Raw genomic sequence first — 27632 nt, forward strand, 5'->3', positions numbered from 1 at the left:
CTGCTGAATCCTGCCTGATCCTGCCTGTAGGCAGGGAGGGACACCCCGGGGGGGGGCAAAAGAGCACCACAAGGACACTGGGAGTTGTCACTGTGACCTTGTCACCATTCCCTCAGCTCCTCCCCAGCCTCCTCAGCCCCAGAAGAACCTGGGGGGAAGGTTATTTATTGTCCTGCCCCGGTGCCTGAGTGTCACTTGTGTCCCCCATGTGTCTCCCTGACAATGTCCCCAACATGTGCTGACACCACTCACTGTCTGCTCTGCTCTGTGGGGTGCTGTGGGGCATGGGGGGGACAGAAATGGGGGGAGTCTTGGGGATGTGGCACAGGGACATGCAATGGGGCACAAGGGGACAGAGATGTGGAGGGCTCAGGGCACAGGAATACCCTGAGATCCCTCCATAACCCCCACCCTCGAGGGGACAGCAGGGATGAGCCCCTGCACCCCACAGTGACCCCCAGGGCCTGGGGGGTATTGGTCCCCATGCCCCCCTACACCCCCCAGCAGCCCCTGCTGTGCCCCTGCAGACAGAGGTGACACACGGAGGGGTCCCCGAGGCTTGTGGGGGGTGGAGGGGAAACTCACATCTCTGGGGGACCTGGGTGGTGGCCGTGCTGGGGACATGCAGTGGTGGCTGGGCAAGGGTGGGCACAGGTGGACACGGACACAGTTGTCGCAGGTGCCACACACACAAAAGTGTCACACACAGGCCACACAGGTGTCTCACACACAGGTGTCACACACACACACAGAGAACAGTATGAGTGGGAAGGGCCCTCTGGTGATGATCCAGCCCAACCCCTGCCCAGGTCACCTGGAGAAGGTGACACTTGTCCAGGTGGGTTGGGATGTCTCCGTGGAGGGAGACTCTGCACTCTCCCTGGGCAGCTGTCCCAGGGCTTGGCCTTCCATGATGGAAGTTCTGCCTCATACTGAGCCAGGAGTTTTGGAGCTCAAGGCCTGGCTCCTTGTCCTGTCACTGGGCACCACTGGGCTGTGTCTGGCACCATCTTCACACTCTGGGGAAATTGTGGGGATTGCTGGGGGATTTGTGGGGATTGGTGGGATCCCCCCTCAGATATTTGTATGAATTGGTGCAATCCCCTCAGGTGAGACACTTGTGTGGACTCAGGAGCTGTGGTGGCCAGTCAGGCACAGAGGGGGCATTGCCAGGGGCAGCACAGGAGATGGAAATGGCTCCAGGAGTGCAGGTGGCCCAGAGTGTGGTGACTGGGGCAGGCAAATGGGACGTGGAGCAGCAGCAGGACATGGTGTGGCATGAGTTCTTTATTCTATAAAGTGCTGGCTGAAGTTTCGCGGTTGCCAGCCCTTGTTCCTGTGGGAGTCTTCAACCTGCCGGATGTCTGCTGGAAACAACATGTTGGAGACGAGACAGTCTGAGAGGTTCCTGGAATGTGTGGAAGAGAACGACTCAGTAGGTGAGCAGCTGACCAAGGGTGGGGCCCCGCTGGACCTGCTGTTTGCACACTGAGAAGGGGCACTGGAAGATGTGGTGGTTGGAACCAACTTGGGGACAGTGACAATGAAACAAAAGAGTTTTCAATCCTGGGTGAAGTAACAAGGTGTGTCAACAAAACCTCTACACTCGACTGTTAGTGGGTGAATTTCAGCCAGTTTGGGACACTGATTTGGAAAGTCCCTTGGGAAGCAGCCCTTAAAAACAAAGGGTCCCAGGAAGGCTGGGCATGCATTAAGAAGGAAGCCTTTAAGGTGCAGGAGCAGCCTGTCCCTATATGCGTAAAATTGAGCTGGTGAGGAAGAAGTGATTGTCCCCCTGAACTTGGCATTGGTGAGGCCACAGTTCAAGTCCTCTGTCCAGGGCTCATCCCATAGCATGGGAATTAGGGGATTCCCTTGGATTGTGTTGTGTGAGGGAGATCAGGTGTGCCGACCACCTTTCATCCAGAGAGCAGCAACTGTATTTTCCCCTGTAATTTCATACTGTTATCGTTCTACTCTCACCCATCCTCCCACAAAATACTTAAAGAAATTACAGAGGAAAAAATAGAAACTTCCATTTCTTGAAGTGTTTAATCAAAGTCAGATGCCTTTATGAAATGGATTTAGATAAACATATGTAAAAGGCAGATGTATGTGAACTGGCAGAGAACTGCTGTTTTACAGCAAGGATCACCACATTTAAAATGTTCGTTCAGGGTGGGAAGAAGGGCACGACAGGCTGAGTTATGGCTGGTCAGCCTGGAGAACAGAAGGTTCCAGGGAGACTTTGGTGCCCCTTCCAGCACTTAAGGGGGCTTAGAAAAAGGTTGAAGGGGTACTTAGGACAAGAGCATGTAGTGATAGGACACAAGAAAAATGGCCTTAAGCTGAAGGTGGGCAGATTTAGATTAGGTGTTAGGAAGGACTTTCTGACTGTGAGGGTGGGCAGGCCCTGGCACAGGTGCCCAGAGCAGCTGTGGCTGCCCCTGGATCCCTGGCAGTGTCCAAGGCCAGGCTGGACACTGGGGTTGGAACATCCTGGAATAGTGGAAGGTGTCCCTGCCCATGAGAGGGATGGCACTGGGTGGTCATTAAAGTCCCTTCCACCCAGACCATTCCATGTCTCTGTGACTCTGTGCTGCCCCTCCCTGCCATGCCCAGCACACAGAACAGCCCCTCTGTGACAGCATCCCTGGGCCGGGGGCATTGTGACACCACGAAGGCTGCGGGTGCTGTGCTGGTGACTGCACCGGAGATGACACTTCAGTTCTGGCTGCTGCCACCTGCACTGGCACCAATGGCTTTTCTGTGGGTGCTCGTCCTGCTGGCCCTGGCCGGGCCCGTGGGGGGCACCTGGGACAGCTGCAGGTGAGTGGCCCCAGGGGCTGGGAGGGAGCTGGAGGAACACTTGGGGACTTCCCTGGCAGAACTGGGGAGACAGATGCCCCTCAGGGGTTTTTGGCCCTGCTGCCACTCAGCACCAGGTGGGACCTTCAGCCTGAGCAGCAGCAGAGCAGCAGCAGCCACCAACCAGGGCAGTGATGGCTTTGTGCTTCCAGAGGGACCTGCGGGCTCCGGCCCATGGCTTCTGACCACAGCTCTGCAGTTCTTGACTACAAGTCCATGGCTTCTCCTGTTGAGACATCTCCTGCTGAGGGTGGCACCGGTGTCCAGCCAGGGGCCTGGCCTGGCATCGTCAGCATCCAGGCCACCTGGGAGAACGGCACGTGGCACATGTGTGCAGGTGTCCTCCTCAGCTCCCAGTGGGTCCTCACGGTGGCACACTGCTTCGCCAGGGCCGGGTAAGACACAGCAGGGACAGAGATGTCCCTGGAGCACGGGCAGGTGCCCAGGTCACTTCCCTCTCTGCCTTGGGAAACAGAAGGCCGGGAGATGTTGGAGCCCGTGGCTCTGCTCCTGTCACCCCTTCTCTCCATCTGCTCCACAGGCACATCTCCAAGTGGGAGGTGGTTATAGGGGCCACAGATCTGACTCAGCTGGGGCCTGAGTCTGAGGTGAGACACATCCAGAGGCTCCAGGTGCACCAGCACTACGTGCCTGCCACGGCGAGGAACGACATCGCCCTGGTGGAGCTGGACCAGCCCGTGGAGTGCAGCGACTACATCCAGCTGGGCTGTGTGCCCGACGCCTCGCTCAGGGTCTCGGAGCTGAAATCCTGCTACATCGCCGGCTGGAACTTTCCCAAAGGTGAGTTCCCCAACAGGATGTGTGCTCCGAGGGCGAGCTGGGCACCCCGGGGACACGGACTGGCCACAGCCAGAGCGGGGCGTGGAACAGGATGAGCTGTAAGGTCCCTTCCCAGCCAAACGATTCCTGCTGGCCCCGTGAAGCCTCTGCAGAGATGGGTCTGGCTCCTCCAGGCCAAGAGCAGGACATGGCTGGACAATATCGCTCCGTGGGGAAGGGCTGAGCTGGGCCGGGGGAAGGGGCTGAGCCCCAGGGAGGGGAGGGGATGGGTACTGAGTTGCTGGGGACTCATTCCCCTCTGTGCCCACAGCTCAGGGAACAGGCATGGTGCTGCAGGAGGCCAAGGTCCACCTCATGGACACGGAGCTCTGCAACAGCAGCCCGTGGTATGCAGGAGCTGTTCATGCTGACAACCTGTGTGCCGGGTACCCACAGGGCAGCATCGACACCTGCCAGGTAGGAGCCCCCACACAGAGCCCATCCCATCCCATCCCATCCCCTGTTCTCCCCTTACCTTCCCCACCCGCAGGTCCCTGTCCTATGACCCCTTGTCCCCAAGGCCTGGTCCTGCCCACAAAGCCCATCCACTGCCCCCAGCAGACTCAAAGTGTGGATGTGACCCCAGAACATCTGTCCTCTGCACATCTGGGACCCGTGTGCAGAGATGGGAGAGCTCCCAGCCTGCTCCCAGCCGAGGGCCTGGAGGCTCCGGCCCCTGAGCAGAGCCTTCCTGAGCTGGGAATGAGGAGCTGGCAGGGGATGGGAGAGAGGAGGCAGAGCTGGGATGGGAGAGAGGAGCCAGAGCTGGGCTGGGAGAGAGGAGGCAGAGCTGGGCTGGGAGAGAGGAGGCAGAGCTGGGATGGGAGAGAGGAGGCAGAGCTGGGCTGGGAGAGAGGAGCCAGAGCTGGGCTGGGAGAGAGGAGCCAGAGCTGGGTTGGGAGAGAGGAGGCAGCCCCGGGGTTGGCAGCAGCCCCCCACAGCCCCTGAGCCCTCTCTCCTGGCACAGGGGGACAGCGGGGGTCCCCTGGTCTGCAAGGACAATGGAGCCGACTACTACTGGCTGGTGGGGATGAACAGCTGGGGAAGAGGCTGTGACAGAGCCAGGCACCCCGGGATCTACACCTCTACTCAGCACTTCTACAACTGGATCCTGCTCCAGACGGGCCTGAGCCCAGCAGAAAGAGCTGGTCCAGCCCCGGAGCCAGTCGCCACCTCGGCCCCTGAGCGGCACGTGAAACCAGAGGAACCAGAGGAATCAGAGGAACAAGAGGAATCAGAGGAACAAGAGGAACCAGAGGAACCAGAGGAACAAATCTACCTGACCCCTGAGTACAGCCAGAAACCAGCAGCGACATCCTCGGGCACATCACTGCCCCTGGCATTCCCACACCAGATCCTGGTGCAATTCTGGAATCTGCTGCAGGAGTTCCTGCAGTTTATGAAGGATAAAAAAGCTTGAGCAGCAGCAGGATGAGCAGGATCCAGGGCTACAGTGGACCATGGCATTTCCTGCTGGGCCAAAGGTAGCCTTGGGGCCAGAGGCTTCTCTGTCCTGCTCTGCTGCAGCCACACTAATGCTGATATGACTGAGGTGTTGAAATAAAGTTTCTGTGTTCCTTATTAATCGTGTTTTCAGCCCTGCTCAGTGCACCCGCAGGCTTGGAGTGTCCCTGCTCTGTCTGTCCATCTGCTGTGCTGTTCACATTCATTCTTCAGCCTGGAGAGGGCTCCAGGGAAACCTCAGTGCCCCTTCCAGTGCCTGAAGCAGTTATAGTAATGGGGGAGAAAGGCTTTTTGCATCAGCAGGTCGTGACAGGACAAGGAGGAAAGGTTTAAATCTAGAGGAGGGGAGATTTGGATGAGGTGTTGGGAAGGAGTTGTTACTCAGGGGCTGGTGAGGTCCTGGCACAGCGTGCCCAGGGAAGGTGTTGCTGCCCCTGGATCCCTGGAGGTGTCCAAGGCCAGGTTGGATGGTGCTTGGAGCAACCTGAGATAGCCCCATGGCAGGGGCTGGAATGAGATGATCTTTAAGGTGCCTTTCAAACCAAACCATTCCATGATTCCGTGGCTGTCTGAGTGTGTGTGTGTGTATCCAGCTCTCTGGAATGCACCATCTTGTGCACACACACACACACAGAGACAAGAGCAATGGTCACATCCAAGCAGCTGGGACAAAACCAGCCCACGGTGTGAGCCTACCTGTGTCAGTTATATGGACCTGGAAGGAGAAACCTCCTGTGCTCAGCAGCCCATAGGACCTGGCTGTTGTGGGGCAGAACAGGGATGGGAGACCAGGGATGTTGCAGCAGAGGTCATGGGTGGACTGAGGCAGCGCTGGCTCAGCTGGGAGCAGGCTGGGCTGGCCCATGGCCTTATACCACCTGGGACCTGCCTCCTTACAGCAGCAGTGTGGGGAGGATGCCATCTCATAGCTTTGTAAAAAATATCCTTTAGTGTTTGCTTTCTGCAGCAGGTACCACTACAGGGTCTCAGCAGGATCCTTCCTGCAGGTCCAGGACTGCTCACTTCTAGCCAGCTCTGTCCTAAAGGAGCAGTAGGACTGAGTGACCATCCATGTGGGATCACGTGGATTCTCCCATCCCTCTCCTGAGCGAAATGTACAGCAGCGAGGGCCGAGCCAATGAAGGTCCTGCCCAGACAGGCTCCCACAAGAAGGCAAGAGGCCCAGCTGCCCATCACCACAGCTCTAGGACACGAGAAACATCACTGTCCTCTGTGCAGGGCCCAGAAGTCCAGGGCCAAGGGAGAACCAGGCTCGGGGTCTAGGCAGATGAGGGGTCCTCTTCAGTGCAGCTCTTCCCTACATCCGACAAATCCTCGCTTGTCTTCTGCAAGTCAAAGCTCTGGAAAGGAGCAGGACAAGGAACTGCTGAGAAATGACAGGGCCTGCAACAACTGTATCTGTTGTGGCTCTTTTAGACTCTGCCTAGGGCAGTGAGAGCTCTTGTGAGGGTTCCCACTTCCCCCTTCCCAGCCCAGATGTGAGCAGCACACAAAGGGCAAAGCTTCCCACGCTGCAGGTTCCCCGCTTTGCCACAGGAGAAAAAGGGCAGAACTGCCCATCTGACAGGACTCAGGAAGGAGCAGGGACAGAGCCTTCCCTACCTCCAGCTCCCGCAGCACCTCGTCCATGAAGTCTCCTGAGTGCTGTTTGTAAGCCACAGCCAGTCTGATGGCGTCGTTGAAGAGCTGGGGGAAGGACAAGGCCTGTCACTCACAGCATGGGGCACAAGGGCATTGGGTTTCTGTAGCAGATGGAGATTGTTCCCACATCCCAAAAGGAAAACCTCTCTGCAGCTCTTCATAGCTACCAGCCTCTCACATGGAGCTGAACTGATGGACTGTTTCCTGCTCTCTGTGCCCACAACAGCCCCTCCTGTGTCCCTGGGCTGCCAAGGGGCCTCCTGGACACCAAGTCCAGCAGTCAAACTCCAATCTCACCTTCACCACGTTGGTGCCATCAGCAGCAGACACGAAGTAAAAGGGCAAACTGAACTTCCGGGCAAAATTGAAGCTTTTCTGGGTCACCTTCATATCCGCTGAGGCAGACAAAGAAGACATGGTCAGTCAGACATGGCAGGTCTTCTGTGTGACACATCAGCCCCTGCTGCCCCAGACAAGCCACAGGCCAGTGACAGCAATCACAAAGGGCTGGCTGGCATTCCCCATGAGAGGGAACCTCCCAGCCCCCTGCAGAACACTGAGACCCTTCAGCACAGAGGAGTCTGTGCAGGCTGAAGGAGCAGCACCAAGGCCATCTCTGACTGGTGCAGGGAAGCCACAGAACAGCTTTTGCCTCCTTTTGCTGCCATTTTTGATTAGGTGCTACTCCAATCACTTTTGGGTTCTTGATGGATAGAATAAGCAGTGTGGTAAGGACAGAACTGGAAGAACAACACTTGAATAAAACTAAAATGGATCAAATTTGCACTTCTAATTGCTGGTGACACAGGACAAGCACCTGTAAGACAACAGCTGAGGCCAGCACAGGACCCAGCCTGGCAGACTGAGGAAATCCTGTGGACCCAACAGACAAGGGACATTCAGGAGCAAATCTCACCATGACCCTGGCAAGCTGGGAGCAGAAGGTACACTCACCATCAATCTTGTTGGCCACTACAATGCACGGAATCTCTGGGCGGAATTCCCTCAGCTCCTTGTACCAGCTGTTTAGGTTCTTGTAGGTGACTTTCCTCTGCACATCAAACACCTTCCAAGAGAGAACCACCTGTCCTGGGGCCAGCCCAGCACAGCTCTGACTGACCCAGGACAGCTCTGACCAACACAAGGACAGAACCCAGAATGTTCCCAGGAAGACAAGACAAAGGGAACTGGGCGTTATTAGAAAGGGTGAAGGAGCAAGGGTCAGTTTCCCCAAGCCCAGCCAGCAGGAAAGAGCCCCTTGATGTCCTTTACACTGTCATGGTGTCCTGTGCAAGTCCCTGCCACCTCCACAGGGAGCTGGCAGTGGGAACAGTTTGGGCCAAGCAGGATCAGATGTGGCCTCCTCTGTTCTGACAACTAAACCATCAATGAAAATTACTGGGGCTCCCAGGTGGTGAGGAACAGTGGAAATGAAACCAGGAGATCTGAATAGGTGATGAAACAGGGAACAGGGGCAAACACGAGGACATTGAGAAGACAGCTGAGCCAGGGGATGGAGGAAAGACAGGAGAGACAGACCAGAACTAACCAGGTCCATCTACAGGGGTTTATCTGGTGAGAGAAGAAAGAACAATCCAGGAAATTTTTTAAACCACTGGAAGAGATGGAACACTTGGCAGTGTAACTGTAAAAGCAGCACAAAGGCCAAGTGTCAGTGAGACCATTCTGAACCCAGCCCCCGGGGGCCCAGCTGAGACCCCTCACCATGATGCAGGCGTGGGCCTGGTGGTAGTAGGAGGCGTGCATGCTCCGGAACCGCTCCTGGCCCGCCGTGTCCCAGAAGTCTGTGAAAACAAACAGCTCAGAACGACACAACTCACCCAGCTCAGCTTTTCTCACAACTCACACCCAGGGGGCAAAGCCCAGCCCACCCACTCAAGGACAAAAACTGAGTGTCACCCCACCAATCTGAAACACTGCAGGGTTAAGAAACTGTACCAAACCCTGTCACAGGAGGGTGACCAGACTCGTCACGATGTTGTTGTCTATCAAATCACATAACCAAGACCCAGACCGAGGGCATCTCCAGCTGCTCCCTCTGCCCTCTCCCCGTCCCCGGGAAGGCTCCCTGTCCCCCGGGCTGCCGCCACTCACCCACGCGGACCTCCTGCTCGCCCACCCGGGCGCGGTGCCGGTACAGCGTCAGGGCGAACGTGGAGAGCTGCTGGGGGCGGCTGCGGCGCGTTAAGGAGCGCACGGAGAGGCGCAGGCCCCGCTCCCACCGGGCCGGGCCGGGCCGGGCCCACCCCGCCCGCCTCCCGCCGCGCTCCCCGCTGCCAAGGATACAAGCCATCGAGCAGGAACCGCTCCAGGAGCCTGCGGAGAGAGCACATGGGGCCGTGAGCCCGCGGAGAGAGCACACGGGGCCGTGAGCCCGCGGGACCCGCCGCCCGAACCCGCCCGAACCCGCGCGACCCCGCGCCCCACGCACTTGGACTTGCCCACGGCGCTGTCGCCCAGGCAGATGATCTTCACCGTCTCCTCAGCGCCGGCCGCGGCCTCATCCCGGGCCCCATCCGCGGCCTCCTCACGGGACCCGGCCTGGCCTTGCTCCTCCGCCGCCGCCGTCGCCATGGCAGCGCCTGCGCGTCCCGGCCCCGCCCATCCCATCCCTATTCCCTCCCATCCCATCCATGGCCCCGCCCATTCCATCCCGGCCCCGCCCACCATCAATAGCCCCGCCCATCCCATCCATGGCCCCGCCCATCCCATCCCGGCCCCGCCCATCCCGGCCTGGCCCGGTCCATCCCTGTCCCCTGTTCCTGTCCCCTGTGCCCCGTCCCCGCCGTCCCGGCCCATCCCTGTCCCCTGTCCCCTGTGCCTCGTCCCCGCCGTCCCGGCCCGGCCATGGCCGCTCCCCGCCGCCTGCAGCTGACGCTGGCGCTGCTCAAGCCGGACGCGGTGGCCCATCCGCTGGTGGGCGAGGTGAGGGCCCGGCAGGGCTGGTCCGGGCCGGGCCGGGCCGGGCTGGGCAGAGCAGAGCAGAGCAGAGCAGAGCAGGCCTCACCTCCACCCGCCCCTCCAGCGCCGCCTCTTCCCGCAGGCCGTGCACGCCGCCATCCTCCGGCACCGCTTCCTCATCGTCCGCGCCAAGGAGCTGCGGTTCGGCCCGGAGCAGAGCCGCCGCTTCTACCGAGAGCACGCAGGTACGAGCGGGGCGCGGGGCTGACCTGGCCGGGGCCCCCGGGCCGGTGCCGACCCGCTCCGTTTCTCTCCGCAGGGCGTTTCTTCTACCAGCGGCTGGTGGAGTTCATGGCCAGGTGCGTGCCCCGGGTGTGCGGGTGATCCGTGTGTGGAGGGGCTCCCCGGGGTGTGGAGGGGCTCCCTGGAGTGTGGAGGGGCTCCCTGGGATGTGGAGGGGCTCCCCGGGATGTGGAGGGGCTCCCTGGGATGTGGAGGGGCTCCCTGGGATGTGCAGGGGCTCCCCGGGATGTGGAGGGGCTCCCTGGAGTGTGGAGGGGCTCCCTGGGGTGTGCAGGGGCTCCCCGGGGTGTGTAAGGGCTCCCCGGGGATGTGGAGGGGTTCCCCGGAATGTGGAGGGGCTCCCTGAGGTGTGCGGGATGGTGGGAAGCTCTGGCCGCGGGCAGGACTGTCGGGACACTGTCGCCTGCTGTGACAGCCGCGGTACCCGGTGGGTGGCACCCCCGAATGCTCTTCATTTGGAGTGGGTCACCAGTGCCAGCGCTGGGCCCTCGGTGCCGTGGTGGCACCGTGCCCCTCCCCATGGGCTGGCAGGGCAGGGCAGGGCAGGGCAGATCCCACCGTGGCAGCCCGTGGCAGCTGTTTTGTACAGGTTTGTAAGGATGAATAACCTGTTTGTAACGAGCTCTCCATATAATCTTTTCTCCCGCTGTTTCCGGGCCCTGGCCGCAGTGGCCCCATGTGGGCTTACATCCTGGCCCACGAGAACGCTGTCCCTCTCTGGAGATCCCTGATGGGACCCACCAAAGTGTTCCGAGCCCGACACAGTGACCCAGAGTCCATCCGAGGTGCCTACGGCCTCACGGACACCAGGAACACCACCCACGGCTCAGGTAGGCCTGGTATTCTCTCCTGGTTCTGGGGGAGGCAGGAATGATGGTGCTTTGTCTGCCTTTGCTGTAGTTCTGGGGCTCCAAGTGGACAATTTGTTCCCTTCTGCAGACCCCACACACACCTGGCCAGGTGCAGCCCAGCCAGGTGCCTTGGGAGTCCAGCACGTGTTTGTGGTGGCAGACTGGTGTCGCTTCTGACTTTCTTGCTTTCAAGCGTTTGAATCTTTGCAGCGCCATTCTCACGCTGCTTCATGTAAACAATGTGTATTCTTAGAATTTATCTGTATGTTTTGCATAGTTCTTCTCTGAGAGGAGAACTTGATTGAAAGTAAGAGTGACCAATCAGGTCAGGAGGTTGTAACCTCCTTGAGCCAATCCTGGCCCTCTGTAAAAAGTGTATATAAGTTATTAGAGTCAGATAATAAAGAGCATTCCATGTTTGACCTGCTGCTGTCTGCTGTCCTCTGTGAGGGTCCACACCCACGTCACAACGTGTTGCCCCTCAAAGCGCAGGGGTGACATACTGGCATCTCTCATTGCCTTCCCCTCTCTTTTGACAGACTCGCCTGCCTCAGCCAGCAGAGAAATTGCCTTTTTCTTCCCTGAGTTCGACGAGCAGCGCTGGTACGAGCAGGATGAGCCGCGGCTGCGCCGGGGGCAGCTGTTCTACAGCGCCGAGGAGCGCGTGCACCGCGTGCGCCGGGCACAGCAGGCAGAGGGGACCTGACCCGCCCCTGGTAGGGTTTCCTTGGCAGCACCGTGAGCACTCTTGGGGCACCAGGCACAGAGCTGGGCTCTGTTTCAGGGAGCGTGGCAGAGGGAAAGCCTCATGCACGTTTGTGCTGCCTGAGATTAGGTTGTGCCAGCTGGGGTCAGATTATTGTGTGACAGGCAGATGGTGGGGTGCTGTAGGAAGAATTCTGCCAGCAGTGCTCATGCTGACAGAGTCTGGCCATGCAGCTCACTGGGCCCCTGAGTTTGTTTGGGTGTGAACAGGACAGGTGAGTTGGTCAAGGGCCAGGTGAAGGATGGGTAGCTTGTTCCAGATGGGCTTGGCCTGGGTTTGCTGATGGGAAGCCTCAGGTTCTCTCTGCTGGCTGTTCCCACAGTGCCTTAGGGAGAAAAGAAGGAAAAAGAGCATGAAGAAAGGCGTCAACAGGGCAACATAAACTGTCCTGTCATTGCTCACCTACAACTGGGCTGGGAAATGAGGAGCTTTGCCAATAGTTCTTTATTTGAGACCACCTGGAGCCCTCAGTGTCCATGGCCTGACTGGGTGCTGGGTCAGTTCTGTGTCCTTGGGAAATGGGATGGACAAGGCCATTGAATTCCCCATATCTGTTATGGAATGACAGTGGTGCAGGAGGGCTTAGCTGGAAGGTACAGAGCCAGGTCCTGGCAGGCTGATTTGGGTTTCTCTCTGTGATGCCATGTGAGATGTGTTCCTGGATGGGGTTTTAGTCTGTTTATGGTGTCTCCCATGGGCTCCTTACAGTGCTGCCATTTTAGTTACAGTGTCTTGTTGTGCTGAGGTAATTTCCTTTGGGCAATCCCAAATGCTCAGGCTGGGGAAGGTGTGCTGTGCTTGGGGCAGGAAAGCTGAGCTGAGATTCACCAGGCCCTGGTACATCACAGAGCCAAGGCAGGGACTCTCCAGGTGCTTCCAGAACTCCGTGAGGTGTTGGGTAGTGACTGACAACACTCTGTGGAGGAGAGCACTGCCCAGAGCTGCCACGGTTAAACTCATCCGTGTTTGTGTTCCCTCCTCTGCCTGTCTGGGATCAAATGGTTGTTGTTCTGTTCCAGGTACAGATCCAGGGATCTGCGGGACACCACTGCTGTCCCTGTCCTCAGCAGTGTCCAGAGTGGATCTGCTCAGGATCCGGTCTGAGAGCTGCTGTCCCCAGGGATGTTCATACTTTATTGATATTTTGTCAGTTGTTTTATTGATTCCCAGAGGTTTTTCTCAGATCTGTGTATTTTTCTTGTAACTATTAAACTTTACTATTTTTCACCTTTCTTCTCTTACGTTGCACTTTTCTTTTTGGATGTTCTTTGGGAATGTCATTAACTGATAATTCCTGGCTCGTACTTGCCATTTTTGAAGTTCTGGTGCTTTTTTCTACTCACTTGGAATGGTTACATTTGGGAAAAGGGCCCCTTTGAGCACTGCCAGTGCAGGGAACTCTGACAGCAGGATTGTCAGGGTGACAGCACCTCACAGCCACCATGATTCAGGTACCTGCTGCGTGTCACCTTGACATTTTCCTGGCCCTGGGGCTGTACCTGAGCACAGGTGCTCAGACTGGGCAGCCTATTGCCCCAGGTAGAGGATTTGTTGTGTGAATCTAAAGCTGTTCAGCAAACTTGGTCAGAGACCTGTTGTTGAAACACCTGGTGTTTGATGCAGGAGACAGTGTCAACACTGATTTTTGGTCTCCAAGGAAGTCTTACAGAACATCACAGATAATTCTGCTTTGAGGGCTCTTGTCAAAGTGGTGTGGTTTCTTTGGTTTGTTTTGTGTTTTCTTTTTCCCTTCCTTGTAAATACTCAGCAAGTGATTTTTTGCTTTTCCAGTGATGCTTGCCCCGTCCCTGGCAGTTTCCTGGGCTGAGCTGGATGGGCCTGGAGCAGCCTGGTGTAGTGGGTAACATCCCTGTTCGTCGCAGGGGCATGGAGCTGGATGAGGTTTATGGTCCCTCCCAGCCCAAGCCATTCCGTGCTGGTAGGTGTGTTACAGCAATAAATCAGTCTCCCATTTTGTCTCAAACCAAGACAATGTGGCACCTCAGTACAGGTGTGAAGGGCAGTTTGAGATCCCTGGTTTGTCCTGGAAGCTGCAGGTCCCTGTGGGGTGGGTGCACAGGGGGCAGGGGTCTGTGCACAGGGCTGGTCACAGCTCTGTGCCTGCAGCAGGTTTGCCCCAGGTACTGCTGCAAAAGCCACAGCCCAGGCACCTGCAGAGACACCTCTGGTGTGGAGCTGGGCCAGGGGGTCTTACAGGGACCTGTGAGTTTTGGGGCTAAACTTGACCTGCTCTTGGAAGAGTTGAGCAGGTTTGTGTCAGCACTCGGGGGGATGACATGGCTTGGCCTGGGAAGAAGGGAGGGAAAGGCTTCAGAGGGAAATCAGTGCTGATCCCAGCCCAGGCCTGGCCTCAGTCCCTGCCACCACGGGCAGAACCCTCTCAGCTTGAGGAATGTCACTTGATTTATTGTTGTAACACAAACTTTTATTTACTGATTCAGATACTGAGGAAAACCCAAGATAATGATTAAAGAAACATCTGAGGGAACACCTTTCCTCTACTTCCCCAGGTTCAGTCCAGCATCTTTTGTCTCTTCTTTCCCTGCAGGTTCTGCCCAGTCTTTCCCAGTCCCTTGGGGAGGTGACACAGCACAAGGGGCTGGGCTGGGCTTTGGTTTTCTACTTGTTGTTTCCGCCTCTTTCCTTCTTGTTTACTCACTCGTGGCACACCCATAGGCTTCAGTCCCTCAGGTGTGAACCTGCTCTGCCACAGTCCCTCCCTGGGCTGTCCCTTTGGGACAAATGGGCCAAGGGGAATTTCATGAAGTTTGTAGAGGAAAACACCATGTCCTGCACCTGGGCACGGATGATTCCATTTGCCAACGCTCACCTGAGGGACCAGAGGAGTACCTGGAGCTCCTGATGGGCCATGGGTCACCCCTGAGCCAGCAATGCACCTCCCTGGTCTGAGAGCATCCTCAGGGTGGGAGCCAGAGCACATCCACAGGTGAGGGAGCCCCATCCCCTCCCTGGGGCACAGGTAAGGCCATGGGTGCAGCACTGGCACCAGTTCCAGTGCAGGACAACCTGGTCAGTGTTGGAGAAGATGAACATTTAACAGGAAGGTCTTACAGATGTGAATGCTTAGCAGAAGGTTCATTAGAAATGAAAGCAAGTTTTGATATAGAAGAATAAAAAATGTTTAAGTTAGGGATTGCTGAGCTGGTTGTTACTGAACAAAGGTTAAGATGAGTTGGACGAAAACTTTTACGGTCGAAAGCAAAGGATAAGTTGTCTACAAACAAAAATATACCTTTACCAAGTAAAGAGAAAAACCTAGGCAAACAAAAACATGTTTTTACCAAATAGAAAAAAGTCTAAGAAGTTTCCACTGCAAGAAAACTGAAAAACAACTTTAAGCTTAAAATGTAACATACTAACTCGATGTGATTGGATAGTACTAACCATAATATGGTAAATGATAGTAGTTGTGATAGGCTATAGGTAAATGTAAAGTATTGTGTATGATGCTGATTGGTTTTTATCTATAAGATACTCGGTAAAGAAAACTATATAAAGCATTGTAACCAGAGCTAAAGTGGCTCCAGTCATGCCAAAGCTGTAGCTGGCAGCTTTAGGCGTGGCTCTGTCACCCAGGGCCCAGGACTGCTGTGACATCTTTGATACAATAAACAGCATTTTGAAGAGCCTCCCATTTCCCAACACCGTTCTTTGACACGTTCTTCTACAGGTCAGAACTGGAGTCCAGCGTGGATTGATTAGGACATCTGAGAACCTGACAAGTAAGGAGAGGCTGGGACTGCTCAGACTTAGGGGCTCAGTGGGGTTTATTATGGGTAGAAATCCCAGGTATGAACAGTGAAGGGAACCTCAGGTGTCCCAGGAATGGACACAAGGCAATGGAAACAACCTGAAATACTGGCAATTTCACTGAGACATAAACCCCCCTCTTTTATTATTTTTATACTCCAAGGGTGATAAAATAAGGTCAGGAGCCCCTTTGCCAAGGCAGGGCTCTGGGGTCAATACCCTCCAGAGGTCCTTTCTGGGCTCCTGGGCCCAGGTGTGACCCTGGGGTGTTGCTGCAGTGGCAGGGGCTGCACAGGGGCCACGTGGGCAGCAGGTCAGGCCTCTCTTTCCTCCAGCAGGGCTGTAATTTGTACCAGCCCCACCTGGGGGGCTCTCTGGCTGTTCAGTGTTTCCCTCTCTGCAGCTGATCTGCCCTTTTCTTAACAGCCTGTGTCCTGCTTTTCCCAGGTCTGGGGATGAGGAAAAATGGATACAGTGGAAATAAAGACAAATTTACCTCCTCAGTGCTGACTGCACTTGTTTCTGCTAAAGCCGCGTCTCACTGTACGGAGCTAGAGATAAGGGTGTTGCAGGTGGCCAAAGATTTTGTGGATTTGATCCTGTATCAGGCTGTGGATTTTCACACGGAAAGGACAAGGAGCCTGGGAAAGCAGCCACAGAATCAAATCCCAGGCAAACAGGTGTTCAGGGAAAGCTCTGCCAGAGAGATCCAGTCCATCCCCACACTGAAAATACCAAGGAATTAACAAACAGTCATCTCAGATTTGGGGGTCATAATCCTGTTGCCCACGGTTTTCCCACAGAGCTGCTGTACAAAGCAGGAGGAACAAGGAGTGAAGTGAGAGAAACACCAAACTGCAGAAAAAAATCCTCATAGGTAGGGACTGTTTTCTCCCCAGCACAGAAAATAAACACTCCCCACCTCATGCCCCAGACAGGCCAAGCAGGGGCTGGATCTGGGCACTGACCGCGTGTAACTTCGAGCTTGATGTGGTGACACAGACCAGGAAAGCCCCATGGCATCCCATACTCCTGTCTGCATAGACAAGCCATCCACACTGGCTCCTCCTCACTGCATGCAGACAGCCACATCTGTGTGATACACTGTCCAAAGCCCTGGCACACTCCAGGAAGAACCAGTTTTCATCTCTCTGTCAGATCCTGATCCCAATTATCAACATGTCCAGGACTTGATTGGCCCCTCCATTCACACATGACTATTGAGTCATTATTAGCCAGATTTCCTCATTAATCCTCCCCTGCCTTCCAAAATGTTCCAGATAAACAAAACACGGTTCTGTATCTCCCACAGCACTCAGGGAAAATTAAAAACCATAAGTCGTGCAAAGCTGCTGCTGCTGCTGGAGCTGAATATTTCAATTTAACATGGGGCTCTGCTCATCCTTTCCAGAGAAGAGATGTTCTGTGGAAACTCTTTAGAAATCCATCTCTTCCCTGCGTGCAAGGAGACCTCTGGAAGCAATGGGAGGGATGAGTTATGGTAACAGCTCTGTTGGAGTGTCTGTGAATCCTGGAGCAGTTCCTGCATGAAGCAGCAGCCATGGTTCAGTATTTCCCAGCCCAACCCCTGGGTCCCAGCTCCCTGAACAGGAGTTCAGGCATTGGACAGAAGGAGAACAACAGAAAAACTACAGATGTGAGGTTGTGGCAGCATCATCCATCACAAAACTGAGCTGAACCAGCATTCAGTTAATGGACTTTGTTATTTTGCAATACAAAGTTTGGAGGTCAAATAAAGCAACTGAAAATCTTTGTGGCAGAGAAGAATAAGCCTGAGGCAAGGCCCAGGTCTCTGGTTTCAGCTTGGTCTGTACCCACAGATCAGGGATGGGAAAGAGGCAGCGAGGAGAGAAAAATGAGATAAATTGTGTTAAATTAAACCCTTTGGAAGTTACAAATCAGAGGTGACTCAGCATAGGACCGAGAGGCACCAGAATGACACAAGTTATGTATGAAGTGTGCAATGGTGTAATAACTACTCCTACCTACTGTGGGATATAGCTGGTGTGGCTGGAGCAGAGCAAGAATTTGGGCAGGAGGTACAACCTGGATTGCAAATAGCCCTAGAATCGCAACCTTGTATTTTCTGATGCAAAACCAGATGTTTTCACAGTGCTTCCTGTTACCCAAATATTTCCCAGAGCCCATCAAAGCACTGGCCAATGACTTACTGTTTTCTCTCTTTATTTTACTTCCACAGTTTCAGGTGTGTGTCCTGTCCAGAGACATTTCAAAGGTGGTAGGTCTGTGCAGACTTGGCCCTTCTCGCTCCAGGTGCCTCTAGGATGTGGCTGATTCCAGCAGATGTGAATAAAGTGGCTGCCTTGAACTTTTTACCAGCCCAGAACTTTTAACAGCCCACTGTGGGCCTCGTTTACATGTTCACAAACATGCCAGGTGAGCAGGTGAAGTGCTCTGGGCTTTTGTAATTGGCACTGGAGCTCCTGTGCCTGTTCCCCACAGATAGGAGTCTGGGGGGAAAGGACCAAGGGGGCAAACTGGGAACACGGGGACTTCTCTCTCCAACCTCAGCCTCCTGGTGGAAGTGCTCTAATTGGCCTCAGGGGCAGAGCTGGTGCCCACAGCTGAATGAGGAACCTCAGGGCTGGCTTTGTGCAGCTGGGGACAGAGCTGTGGGGAGAAGGAGACAGGCTGCAGGAGATAACTGCCCAGGGAGGACCATGAGCAACCACAGGGCAAAAATACTGCTCAGTGCTGACAGGAGTTTCTGAGCACAAGCTGCCCAGGAAGAGTCAGTGACCCCAGACTCACTTGTCACTTTCCTTTTCCAGGCTGCTGCAGGTGTCAGCCCTCCTCAGACCAGTCTGTGCAAGGGTGTCCTGGGGTGACTTTATGATGTTTGTGTGCCCAGTCATCTGTTCTCTCCATGTTGGATATGTGTTGGGGTGATGCCCCAGGGCAGGAGGCCACTCACTTCATGTTTTGTGAGTGCAGTGTTTGGGTATCTGCAAACATCAGCACACTACAAACATCAGCACACTACAAACACGTGTAAATCTGGTCAGCTTTGGCCAGTTTATGGTTAGGCCATAAAACTGCAGCCCTTCTTGCTCAGTCCTCTTAAGCACAAGTGTAAATTACACTGGACAAAAGCTCAAAACAGTATAACTTTCTACAGACAAAAATCTCCTTGTCAACTGTTGGGAGGGGAGTCTGGCAGGACTCCCCAGCCTGTCCCACAAGATGTAGGGTGAGGCTGTTGTCCTCAGGCCAAAGTGGAAATGCCATATTTAGCTTAGTCCTTGCCTGGTTCTGGTATAACAGGTGGCCCTGACAATTTAGCTAAAAATAATTTTAAAAATCCTGAAGGAAGTTCTTTTCCTGAGGAAATCATTGGGAGAACCTCCTGAAATACTATTATTGGAAAAGCTGACGAGAGTTTCATTCCAGCATCAGACTTGTGCTGCTGGTCCAAGCCATGCTTTGGGCAGGCCCTGGTAGCAGAGGTGGCTCAGGCTGTGAGTGTGCTCACCTGTGGCCAGGTGAGTGCTGAGAATCTCCAAGGTCAGAGTCTAGGGCCTCTCAGGGCCTTTATCCAGTGCCTGAGATCCAGTGAGAATGTTCAGTGTTCCAGCTTGTCCAAGTTGTCTCTCTGGTCCCCATGCGGTTGTGAGGAGGGTCTGGACCCATCACCTCCCCCCCATAACATCAGGAAAGTGCAGACCATAGTCAGGGCCCCCTTTTCCTCTCTCCAACAACAGTGGGACTTATGAGAAAATTCTGCAGAAGAGTGCCCATAGAGTTTTAAAAACTGGTGCTAGAATCACAGACTCTCAGATTGATTTGGGTTGGAAGGGACCTTAAAGCTCATCCAGTTCCACTCCCTGCCACTCTCTTCCAGCCAAGATCCAAGCTCAAATGATTCTCTGGGTGTGGGGGCAGTGGCCAAATCAACAGTTACAACAGTGCATTTGGTTTTGGGAGGTGCAACACGTGCTTGGAAAAGGTAAGTTAAAAGTCTGATTTTCAGAAGTGACAAGTATTTACAGGATCTGGGCCCAATCCTGAAGGCTGCACCCCCAATTTGAGGTATTTGGTTTAAAAAACAACTCCCTTGACATTTGCTCCCTTGACAGTTCATGGAAATTTGATTTACTGCTGGACACCACTGACCAGGTTTGACATCCATCAGGAGACCATAAGGGGACACAAACAGTGATATTTCTTATCCTAAATGCTGTTCTGAAGACTTGGACTATCAGAAGTGAAGTTTCTGGCATCCAGGGAGATTTCAGTATATTTTAATATTAGTGCCAAGTATTGGTGGTCTCAGAAAAGTCCCTTTCCAAATACCAAAGTGGGAGGTGGTTTCTCCAAGTGCTGCCAGCATGTGCCTTCCCTAAAACTTTGGGAGAGTGGGCAGGTTGTATTGGAATGCCATGGCATCAAGTTCCTGTGTGAAACAAGAAAATGCTCATCATTGCCACAAGAAAAAGGTGTAATTTTATAAACTCAAAGCAAATGAGTGAAAAATTCCCATTATCGTGGCCCCTCTGCCCTGCCAGCTCAGCTGCCCTGCCTGAGAGCTGCTCGAAAGAGGCAGAGCCCAGAGTGACTGTTCCACGTACACACAGGACACAGATTTACAGCTACACACACACACAGGGCCACAGTCACAGCTGCTCTTTTTCTACCACTCGCTGCTTTTCTGTTTCAGCCCCAGGCACCCTCTGAACCACATTTCCCCTCAATGAGGATGCCACTCCCTTGGTATCTGTGCTGGATTTCCACACAGGGTGTTCATCCCCATCGGGGGTTATAGCCTACACTTTCCCTTCTTCCCAGAAGGTGTTACTGTTCAGCCTCTCATCTCTTGATGTTCCAGATCCAGAGTTTATGCTTGGAGCATCTCCTGCTGCCCCATCATCCAGAACTGAAGCTGCAAGGACACTACAGTGAAACAATTCTGCTCCCCTGATGCAGAAACATCACTGTGCTGTCTCAACCTCCAGATTCCCTCCCCGTGGCAGTTCTCATTTCCTGGGGTTCCCATTTTACATTCCATGGCACTACATGGTGCACTCCAGCTGAACTTCTTCTATCAGGAACAGCTCCAGGTTCCAAGCAGGCTCTGTTCACCGAGCTTGAGCCAGAGCTGTTTCACTGCTGAGCCCTTCAAACACACTGGGCACTGCTTGGTGCCTTCTGTGTCCAGTCAGTGCCACTGCCAGGGCTCAGTCCCACCTGTCCAAGTTCTCTCCCAGCCCTCTGGGCCACATCATCTCCCCCAGAGAGCTGTGCATTGGGCTGAGTGGGCACGGTTAGCATAGGTGGTGAGAGCACAGGGAGCGTAGGTGCCATGCAGTCAGTGCCCCTACAGCTGTGGTGCTGCCAGTTTGGCCAAAGATCAGCCCCCATTACTGCTGCTCCCTGCTGACAATGGCAGGTGCAGGCACCTCACAGCCCTGCAATAGGTAAAATGGGGCTGTAGGAGGGACCTGGGGCCCAGGAACCACAGCTGCCAGCCCCTCCAGCAGCCTCCTCCCACGCCCAGGTGCTGCAATCAAGGTGCTTAAGAGCTGCAAGGCTGGAGCAGTGCCCAGCACTGGTTTGCATCTGGCACAGCCCAGAGCAAGGCAGGAGGTCAGCCTGGGTCCTGTGTCAGAAGGGCCTGGTCCCATGGGCTCAGGTCCCACTGGTGCAGGCTGGTGGGTGCTGCTCCTCGCTGCTGTCACTGAACAGGAGCCACCTCTGAAAGCCTCTCCCCAGGGCCCCTGCAGGGTTAAAAGCTTCTGCTGCTCTTACAGCATCGAGGACACATGGGCTTCTCGTCATGCAGGTAAGACAAACCAGGCAGCACCTGGGGACAGCTCACTAAGGACTAGGTGCCATCCAGTCCCTGCTCTTGGCTGTGGAGGTGAGGAGAGGTGAGAGGGCAGGTTTCACCAGGCCCTGTCGTGCACTGCTGGGGGGGGAGCCTGGTGCTGGCCCCCAGGGCTCCTGAGGGTCTGGGCAGGCTGTGGTTGCTGCTGCTCCCTCCAATAGAGGCACCCAGCCCTTTCCAAGAGAAATGAATCCCATGTTGTTACCTGCTCCCTCAGTTCAGCCGACCCCTCACCAGGGCTCAGGACCCCACCTCCCAGGGCTGAATGCTCCAGCCTACCTGCTCTGCTCACCTGAGTGAGTATGGATGCAGTGTCTTGGGGAGGAGAACCACATCCTCCTGCAGGAGCAGCTTCCCTGGGTGGGTACAGAGCACTTATGTGATCCTGCACGAGCAGAGCTGGGTCTCTGGCTGGCTCATATGTCACTGTCACAAGGGTCCCTGCTATCTCCTGAGGGAAGGACAGGAATCTGACTGACACTGGTGGTGTCTGTACTCCCTCTCTGCTCCCCATCCAGCCCTTCTGGCCTTGTCTGCCCGGGCAGAGGTGTGTGTACCTGCTCTGCCACCTTCACAGGATAACACCTGCCCAGTCTGTAGTTACCAGGAGAAATCACTTTCAGTGCAAGTGAGAATGGGAGGAAAAGTGTCAAGCAAGGTGGAGGCTCTTTGCAGGCTCATTCCTGTGCCGTCCAAGGGGGACAGGGAGATTCTCCTCCCATATTCTTCCTATTCCTTGGTGCACAGGATGTCTGAAGACAAATGGATTAAATCTGGCATCTCTGAAGCGTGGCTGTGTTTGGTGACTGCTGCATTGCTCCAGATCAGGGTGAAAGTCAGGGTTGTTCCTCCGCACGTTCCTGTGGCTGCTCTGCACCCCTTGAGTTCCATGTCCAATCCAGCCCGGATTTGTCAGCATGGGGAGGACACCAGCTGGGCTCTCCAGCCCTTGCTGTCCCTCCTGCAGTGACATTACCATTCCCTGCATTCTGTGACACTCAGGGTCACTGCTCTGCCCCCACGGTCCCTGCAGGGCTCAAGGTTCATTTCCCGGTGTGATGGGCTCATATCCCTCTTGCTCACCTGCTCTTTTTCCAGGTGTTGAAGCCCCAGCTTGGAGCATCAACAGGTGACTAACCCTTATATGCCCAACCTCCTACTATTCAATTTATCAATATTTTTATCACTCTAGACTCTGAAGTCCCTTATTCCTCCTATGCAAAAGGCAGTCCCCACGTTTGGCAGTGCCAGGTCCACCTGTCAGCAGCCTCCTGCCTGATGAGCAGTCGGAGTAGCATCCAGGCAGGTCCTGGACAGAGCTTTCCCCCTCACCCCACACGACTGGGTACCCATGCCCTCACAAACCAGCTGCTGAGTGCTGTGACAGCTCACACAGCCTGAATTTCCAGTGACCACAGGTCCACGTGCAGGCTGTGTGGCACTGCAGCAGGAGGCAGGAGGCAATTCCCGGGGAGCTGCACCATGGGCTCCCCCAGCCTTCACCCCACGACCCTCTCCCAGCAGCACTGGGACAGGCAGGCTGGGCTATTCCTTCATCAAAATGTTCTTGGCTCAGGCTGGAGCTGGAGGAAGGGCAACAGTCTGAGATGTCCAGACCATTGGACAATACACTCCTCGTGTCCCTGTCAGAATTAGTGCAGAATGTGCAGAACTAGTAATTTAGGAAACCCCTAAAAAGTGTGCAGAATAAATAGTTAAAGAATGTGTTGATCTGTGCAACTACTCGAGAGCTTGCCCATGCAGAGGTTTCCCAGCCCGGCACATCCTGGATGGAGTGACAAGTTAGAATGTCACTGTGCCAGGCAAGGAAGACCTCATCTTCTGACTGAACATCTGAACATTTTTCTCTCAAAGGTGTGGGTTTTTTTGTTTGTTTGTTTGGTTTGTTTTGTTTTTAATGTTGAAAAACTAGCAAGTGAAAGAGAAATTAATCAGAACTTAATTCTGCTTCTGCTTAGCAAACCCTGGTATTGCTCCCACTGCACAGGGAGAAAATACCCACAGAACAGGAGGAGGAGGACCTGAAAATTATGAATGAAACAAAACTAACACTGGAGCAATTCCAACAGGAAAAAGGGCACAGTGTTTTTAACAGTGTTTTGACAGTTTCCTCTGGTAAGCAGCTATAAGAAAACTCCCACCAGAAGCAGTGAATTCTCCAGCACTTAATGTTAGCTTTGGGCAAGGAAATTACAACCAGATTAGTGGGTCTAAAGCAAGGGAACCAACCTGAAATTAAATCAGATTGTTTAATCTCCTGAACAGACATGACAATTGACTTCTGTTACTAAAAGTACTTTTATAAGGAGGAAGGGGATGCTTTATTTTTTCTTTTTCTTTCTCTTTCTTTCTTTCTTTGCCCACTGTATTTGCCCACTGAATCACCTTGGCCCCCCCCATGTAGTCCATGGCGTGGGCAGGGTGGGCAGCAGCAGCAGCCCTGGCAGTAAATGCCCAGCACACTCCACCTCCATCAGCCCTTGGCTGAAGTTCTGAACTGTAAATGTTTCCTCATGCCTCCTCCATCTCTTGGACATGGTGATGGCAGTTCCATGTGACATTGAGCAAAACCCTTGTGTCAGGGTGAAAATTGAAATAGGACGATGGAAAAAAGGTTGGGAGTTCCAGGCCAGGAGATCCTTGATGGTTTAAATTTTCCTGTGGCTCAACAAACCCTATGTGATAAGTTGCTCTTTGCTGGAACCTGTACTTTTGTAACTGGAATCCCTGCTTTGTGAAAGATGGTTATTACAGAGCAGGAAACAGGATAAAGAAGAAAACATTTTTTAACTGGTACAGGGTGATGCCATATCCCCAGCCCAGGAGAAGAGCAAGCTTAGGGGCTGTGGCATCTAGGGAATGCTGCAACCAGAGCCAGGGAAATATTTGGTCACCTTAAATACATCCAGGAGGAGGAGAGAGACATGCTTGAAATAGTCATAAGGACTAGGGGCTAGGTAGGCAAAGAACTCCAAGAGGTGTGGGTGGATGCCCCCTGCTCTTGGGTTTTTCTGTGTGCTTTTTCTGCACTCAGGTACCCAACACTGGATGGCAGCTCTCTGGACTCCACAATCCCAGCGTGTGAAATCTGAACTCGGGAAACTTTCAACCACTACAGAGATGGGATTGGAACCACACCACTGGTGACCCCCTTGTCTCATGGGGGGCTGGGCTCTGGTCCTCAGGCTCAAAGTCCCCCTCTCCTCCTCAGTGCTCACTTCTCCCCAAAGACTGACCCAGCTTGCCCCGTGGCAGGTATGAACCAGACACAGGTGACAGAGTTTGTGCTCCTGGGCTTTTCCCACGGCCAGCCCTTCCTCTTTGCTCTTTTCCTGGCCGTTTACCTGGCCACCCTGCTGGGGAACTCGGCAATCCTCTGCCTGGTGTCCCTGGATCCCCACCTCCACAGCCCCATGTACTTCTTCCTTGGCCACCTGTCCTGCCTGGACCTTTGCTACTCCTCGGTGATGGTGCCCAAGATCCTGGCGAACGCCCTGCGCCCCCGGGCCACCATCTCCTACGGGGGGTGCCTGGCTCAGATGTTCTTTCTGATGTGGTGTGCGGGGGCCGAGTGTGCCCTGCTGGCCCTCATGGCCTACGACCGCTATGCTGCCGTGTGCCAGCCCCTGCACTACGCCCAGCTCCTGGGCCGCAGCACCTGTGCCCTGGCTGCCGCTGGCTGCTGGCTCTGGGGGCTGCTGGACTCGGCCGTGCACACCCTCCTGGCAGCCAGACTCTCCTTCTCTGGGGCTGTCCAGCTCCAGCACATCTTCTGCGACGTGCCGCCACTGCTGGGGGCCACCTGCAGCAACACCCGCCCCAACGAGCTGGCCCTCCACGTCTCCAGCATCTTTGTGGGACTCAGCCCTTTCCTGCTTGTCGTAATCTCCTACATTTACATCCTGGCCACCGTCCTCAGGATGCCACTGGCCACCAGCCGGCGCAAGGCCTTCTCCACTTGCTCTGCACACCTGCTCGTGGTCAGCCTGTACTTCGTGACAGCCAACCTGAACTACAACCGGCCCAGCTCGGGGTACTCCCCGGCAGCCGACGTCCTGGTCTCCGTGCTGTACTGCATCATCACCCCCGTGCTCAACCCCCTCATCTACAGCCTTCGCAACCAGGAGGTCTGGGGGGCCCTGCGGAGGGTTGTGCGGGTGGGTGGCTCCCCAGGCTCCCCGGGCAACAATGCCTGAGCAGGGCTGGGGCTGCCACAGGCTGCCAGCACAGCACTGGCACTGCAATGTCCATCCACGGGACATTTGTGACAGCACAGCCAGCCCGGGGCTCCCAGCCCAAGCACACTGGCATCGCTCGTCTCACCCTCAGCACATCACTGACAGCAGAAGGGCAAAATAAAGTCATGAACAAGGCTACAGGTCCAGGATTCTGTCTTTATTTTCCAGATGCCATGTGTTGAGCTTGGCACAGGACCTGCTGCAGCTGTGTTACTGCCAGGGAACCCTGCAAAAGGGAAATTCATGTGGTGCCAGACATGTGCTGGCCCTGAGTGTGGCCACGAGCTCTGCCTCAGGGCTGCCCAAGGTCTCAAGTCAGGCCCTGTGCAGAACAAGGGCAGCACCTTGGACTGCAGAACCTGGTCTGTGCAAGAGGGGCTGTCCCACCATCCACCATTCCCTCATGCCTTGGCTTTAAATCTGATGTGTGCTGGGTTTCCCCAGGCTGCCAGGGAGGCTCTGCAGCACTTTGTACATGAGCACAGTGGCTTGCACAGGCCACCCATGGCCCCAGTGCTGCAGTCAGACACAGAGGTCTCAGCACACTCCTGCCCAGGCAGTACAGGCTTGGTCAACTGCTGGATGGTCCAGACCTCACCTGTGAACCACACTGAACTCTGAAGCTTTAATGTCACAGTGGGACCCCCTGCACACACTGCTGGCAGTGGCAGTGACTGGGCTGTGCTCCCACAGCCCCTCAGGTGCTGTTCCACTCAGCTGTCCCTGTTTATTCCTGCTGTGATGGGACCTGCAATGAACAATTCCGAGCTGAGTGTCCACCTAAAAAGCACTGGCTGAGGCAGGGCTTTGCTTTGCATTTCTGAAAACGGTGTTAAACATTGGCAATAAAATGTTTCTTCCTGCCCAGTTTCCCACCTGGCCAGCCTTTCCCCCACATCTGTGATGAAGAGTCAGGGGCCCTTTCCAGGAGCCTCCAGCAGGCACAGGGGACACGAGCTGTCACAGAGTCACCGGGACACAATCTGAGCCAGGCCAGAGCAGAAGCTGTGAGGGAGGGCACAGCCCCCAGGGACAGACACACCTCTGCCCAAAAGGGGCACACAGACCACGTTCATGTTTCTCTGGTCCATTCTGCAAACATAGCTCATCCTAAAAATGGAAACCCTTCCTTGGAATAAACAGATTTGGCTTTCCCAGTGCTCTTTTGCCTGGCCCCTGACTAGGGTGTGATCCAGGGCCACAGCAACTGACAAAGATCCCATGGCTCACATCCCCTCTGCCTTGCCTGGACTAGATTTGGCATTTCTGCTCTGGAAATTGCCCCACTGGGAACAGGACACACTCCTGCAGGCTTGCTGGCTGACTGGTGGGGCAGCCTAGATAGAAGAGACCTTATATTGCACTCATATGCTCTTAAACCATCCCACCTTTCCCACCTGGAAGTGGATGGGAATCAAAATCCTCTTGGGCATAAGACAAAACATTCCCTCTGGCACTGCCAGTTTGCTCCTTGAGATTTCTCTGAATTTGATATACCAAGCTGAGCCAAATTAAGCTGATAACATGGGAAAGGCTGAAGCAGAGACAAGCTGCTGTGATTTGACAGTGGTCAAACGCCAGGCACCCAAAAAAGTCACTCACCCTTCCCTGCCACAGCTGGGCAGAGGAGGGAAAAAAAAAATTAAATGAAAGGTCCATGAGTTGAGATAAGGACTGTGAGAAAACATTTCACACCATGGTCTTCACCACAGCCTGCAGAGGAACCTCAGCTCCAGTGCCTGGAGCAGCTCCTGCCCCTCCTTCTCCACTGACCTTGGTGTCTCTGTGTTGTTTCCCTCACACGTTCTCACCTCCTCCATGGGGAAGCAGCTGTGCCCCTGCAGCCCATGGGGATCCACAGGGATGCAGAGATCCACCCACAGCCCATGAGGGAGGTGCCCATGCTGCAGCAGGTGGATGCCTGGAGGAGGCTCTGAGCCTGTGGAAGACCCAGTGGAGAGAGGCACAGGCTCAGCTCCCAGGCTCAGCAGCCTGTCCTTGGAGGATTGCACCCCGTGGGAAGAGTAACCCACACCAGC

At 54.8% G+C, this 27632-nt stretch overlaps 4 protein-coding genes across 8 annotated transcripts; 3 read left to right on the plus strand and 1 right to left on the minus strand.

Moving 5' to 3' along the window:
* Positions 1-13: 13 nt before the first annotated feature.
* Positions 14-5388, plus strand: LOC310908686 (acrosin-like). 5 transcript variants are annotated; one of them, XM_083859996.1, is made up of 6 exons: positions 14-1439; positions 2623-2829; positions 3021-3263; positions 3410-3669; positions 3980-4125; positions 4676-5388. In XM_083859996.1, the coding sequence occupies exons 1-6, from the start codon at positions 1414-1416 to the stop codon at positions 5126-5128; spliced, it is 1335 nt and encodes a 444-aa protein (XP_083716122.1). In that variant the 5' UTR covers positions 14-1413; the 3' UTR covers positions 5129-5388. The 5 variants fall into 5 exon arrangements, with proteins under 5 accessions (XP_083716122.1, XP_083716121.1, XP_083716123.1 ...); XM_083859995.1 differs by having other exon boundaries at positions 2649-2829; positions 4676-5386; XM_083859997.1 differs by lacking the exon at positions 2623-2829 and having other exon boundaries at positions 4676-5384.
* Positions 5389-5501: 113 nt separating this feature from the next.
* On the minus strand, positions 5502-9429 carry LOC310908129 (rab-like protein 2A; the record flags this gene model as incomplete). Its single annotated transcript, XM_083858814.1, has 8 exons — positions 5502-6533; positions 6796-6879; positions 7132-7229; positions 7789-7900; positions 8560-8639; positions 8950-9029; positions 9142-9171; positions 9287-9429. 8 exons carry the CDS (start codon positions 9427-9429, stop codon positions 6453-6455), a joined length of 708 nt encoding a protein of 235 aa, XP_083714940.1. The 3' UTR covers positions 5502-6452.
* Positions 9430-9702: 273 nt separating this feature from the next.
* NME6 (NME/NM23 nucleoside diphosphate kinase 6) lies at positions 9703-12908 on the plus strand (the record flags this gene model as incomplete). The annotated part of the gene is made up of 6 exons (XM_083860698.1): positions 9703-9780; positions 9899-10001; positions 10076-10115; positions 10729-10889; positions 11450-11626; positions 12696-12908. The coding sequence occupies 5 exons, from the start codon at positions 9703-9705 to the stop codon at positions 11614-11616; spliced, it is 549 nt and encodes a 182-aa protein (XP_083716824.1). The 3' UTR covers positions 11617-11626; positions 12696-12908.
* Positions 12909-24597: 11689 nt separating this feature from the next.
* LOC310908786 (olfactory receptor 5V1-like) lies at positions 24598-25551 on the plus strand (the record flags this gene model as incomplete). The annotated part of the gene is made up of 1 exon (XM_083860151.1): positions 24598-25551. Exon 1 carries the CDS (start codon positions 24613-24615, stop codon positions 25549-25551), a length of 939 nt encoding a protein of 312 aa, XP_083716277.1. The 5' UTR covers positions 24598-24612.
* Between the last annotated feature and the right edge of the window lie 2081 nt (positions 25552-27632).

Source organism: Zosterops lateralis, assembly GCF_965231275.1.
Source record: "Zosterops lateralis genome assembly, chromosome: 4".
NCBI classification, from domain to species: Eukaryota; Metazoa; Chordata; class Aves; order Passeriformes; family Zosteropidae; genus Zosterops; species Zosterops lateralis.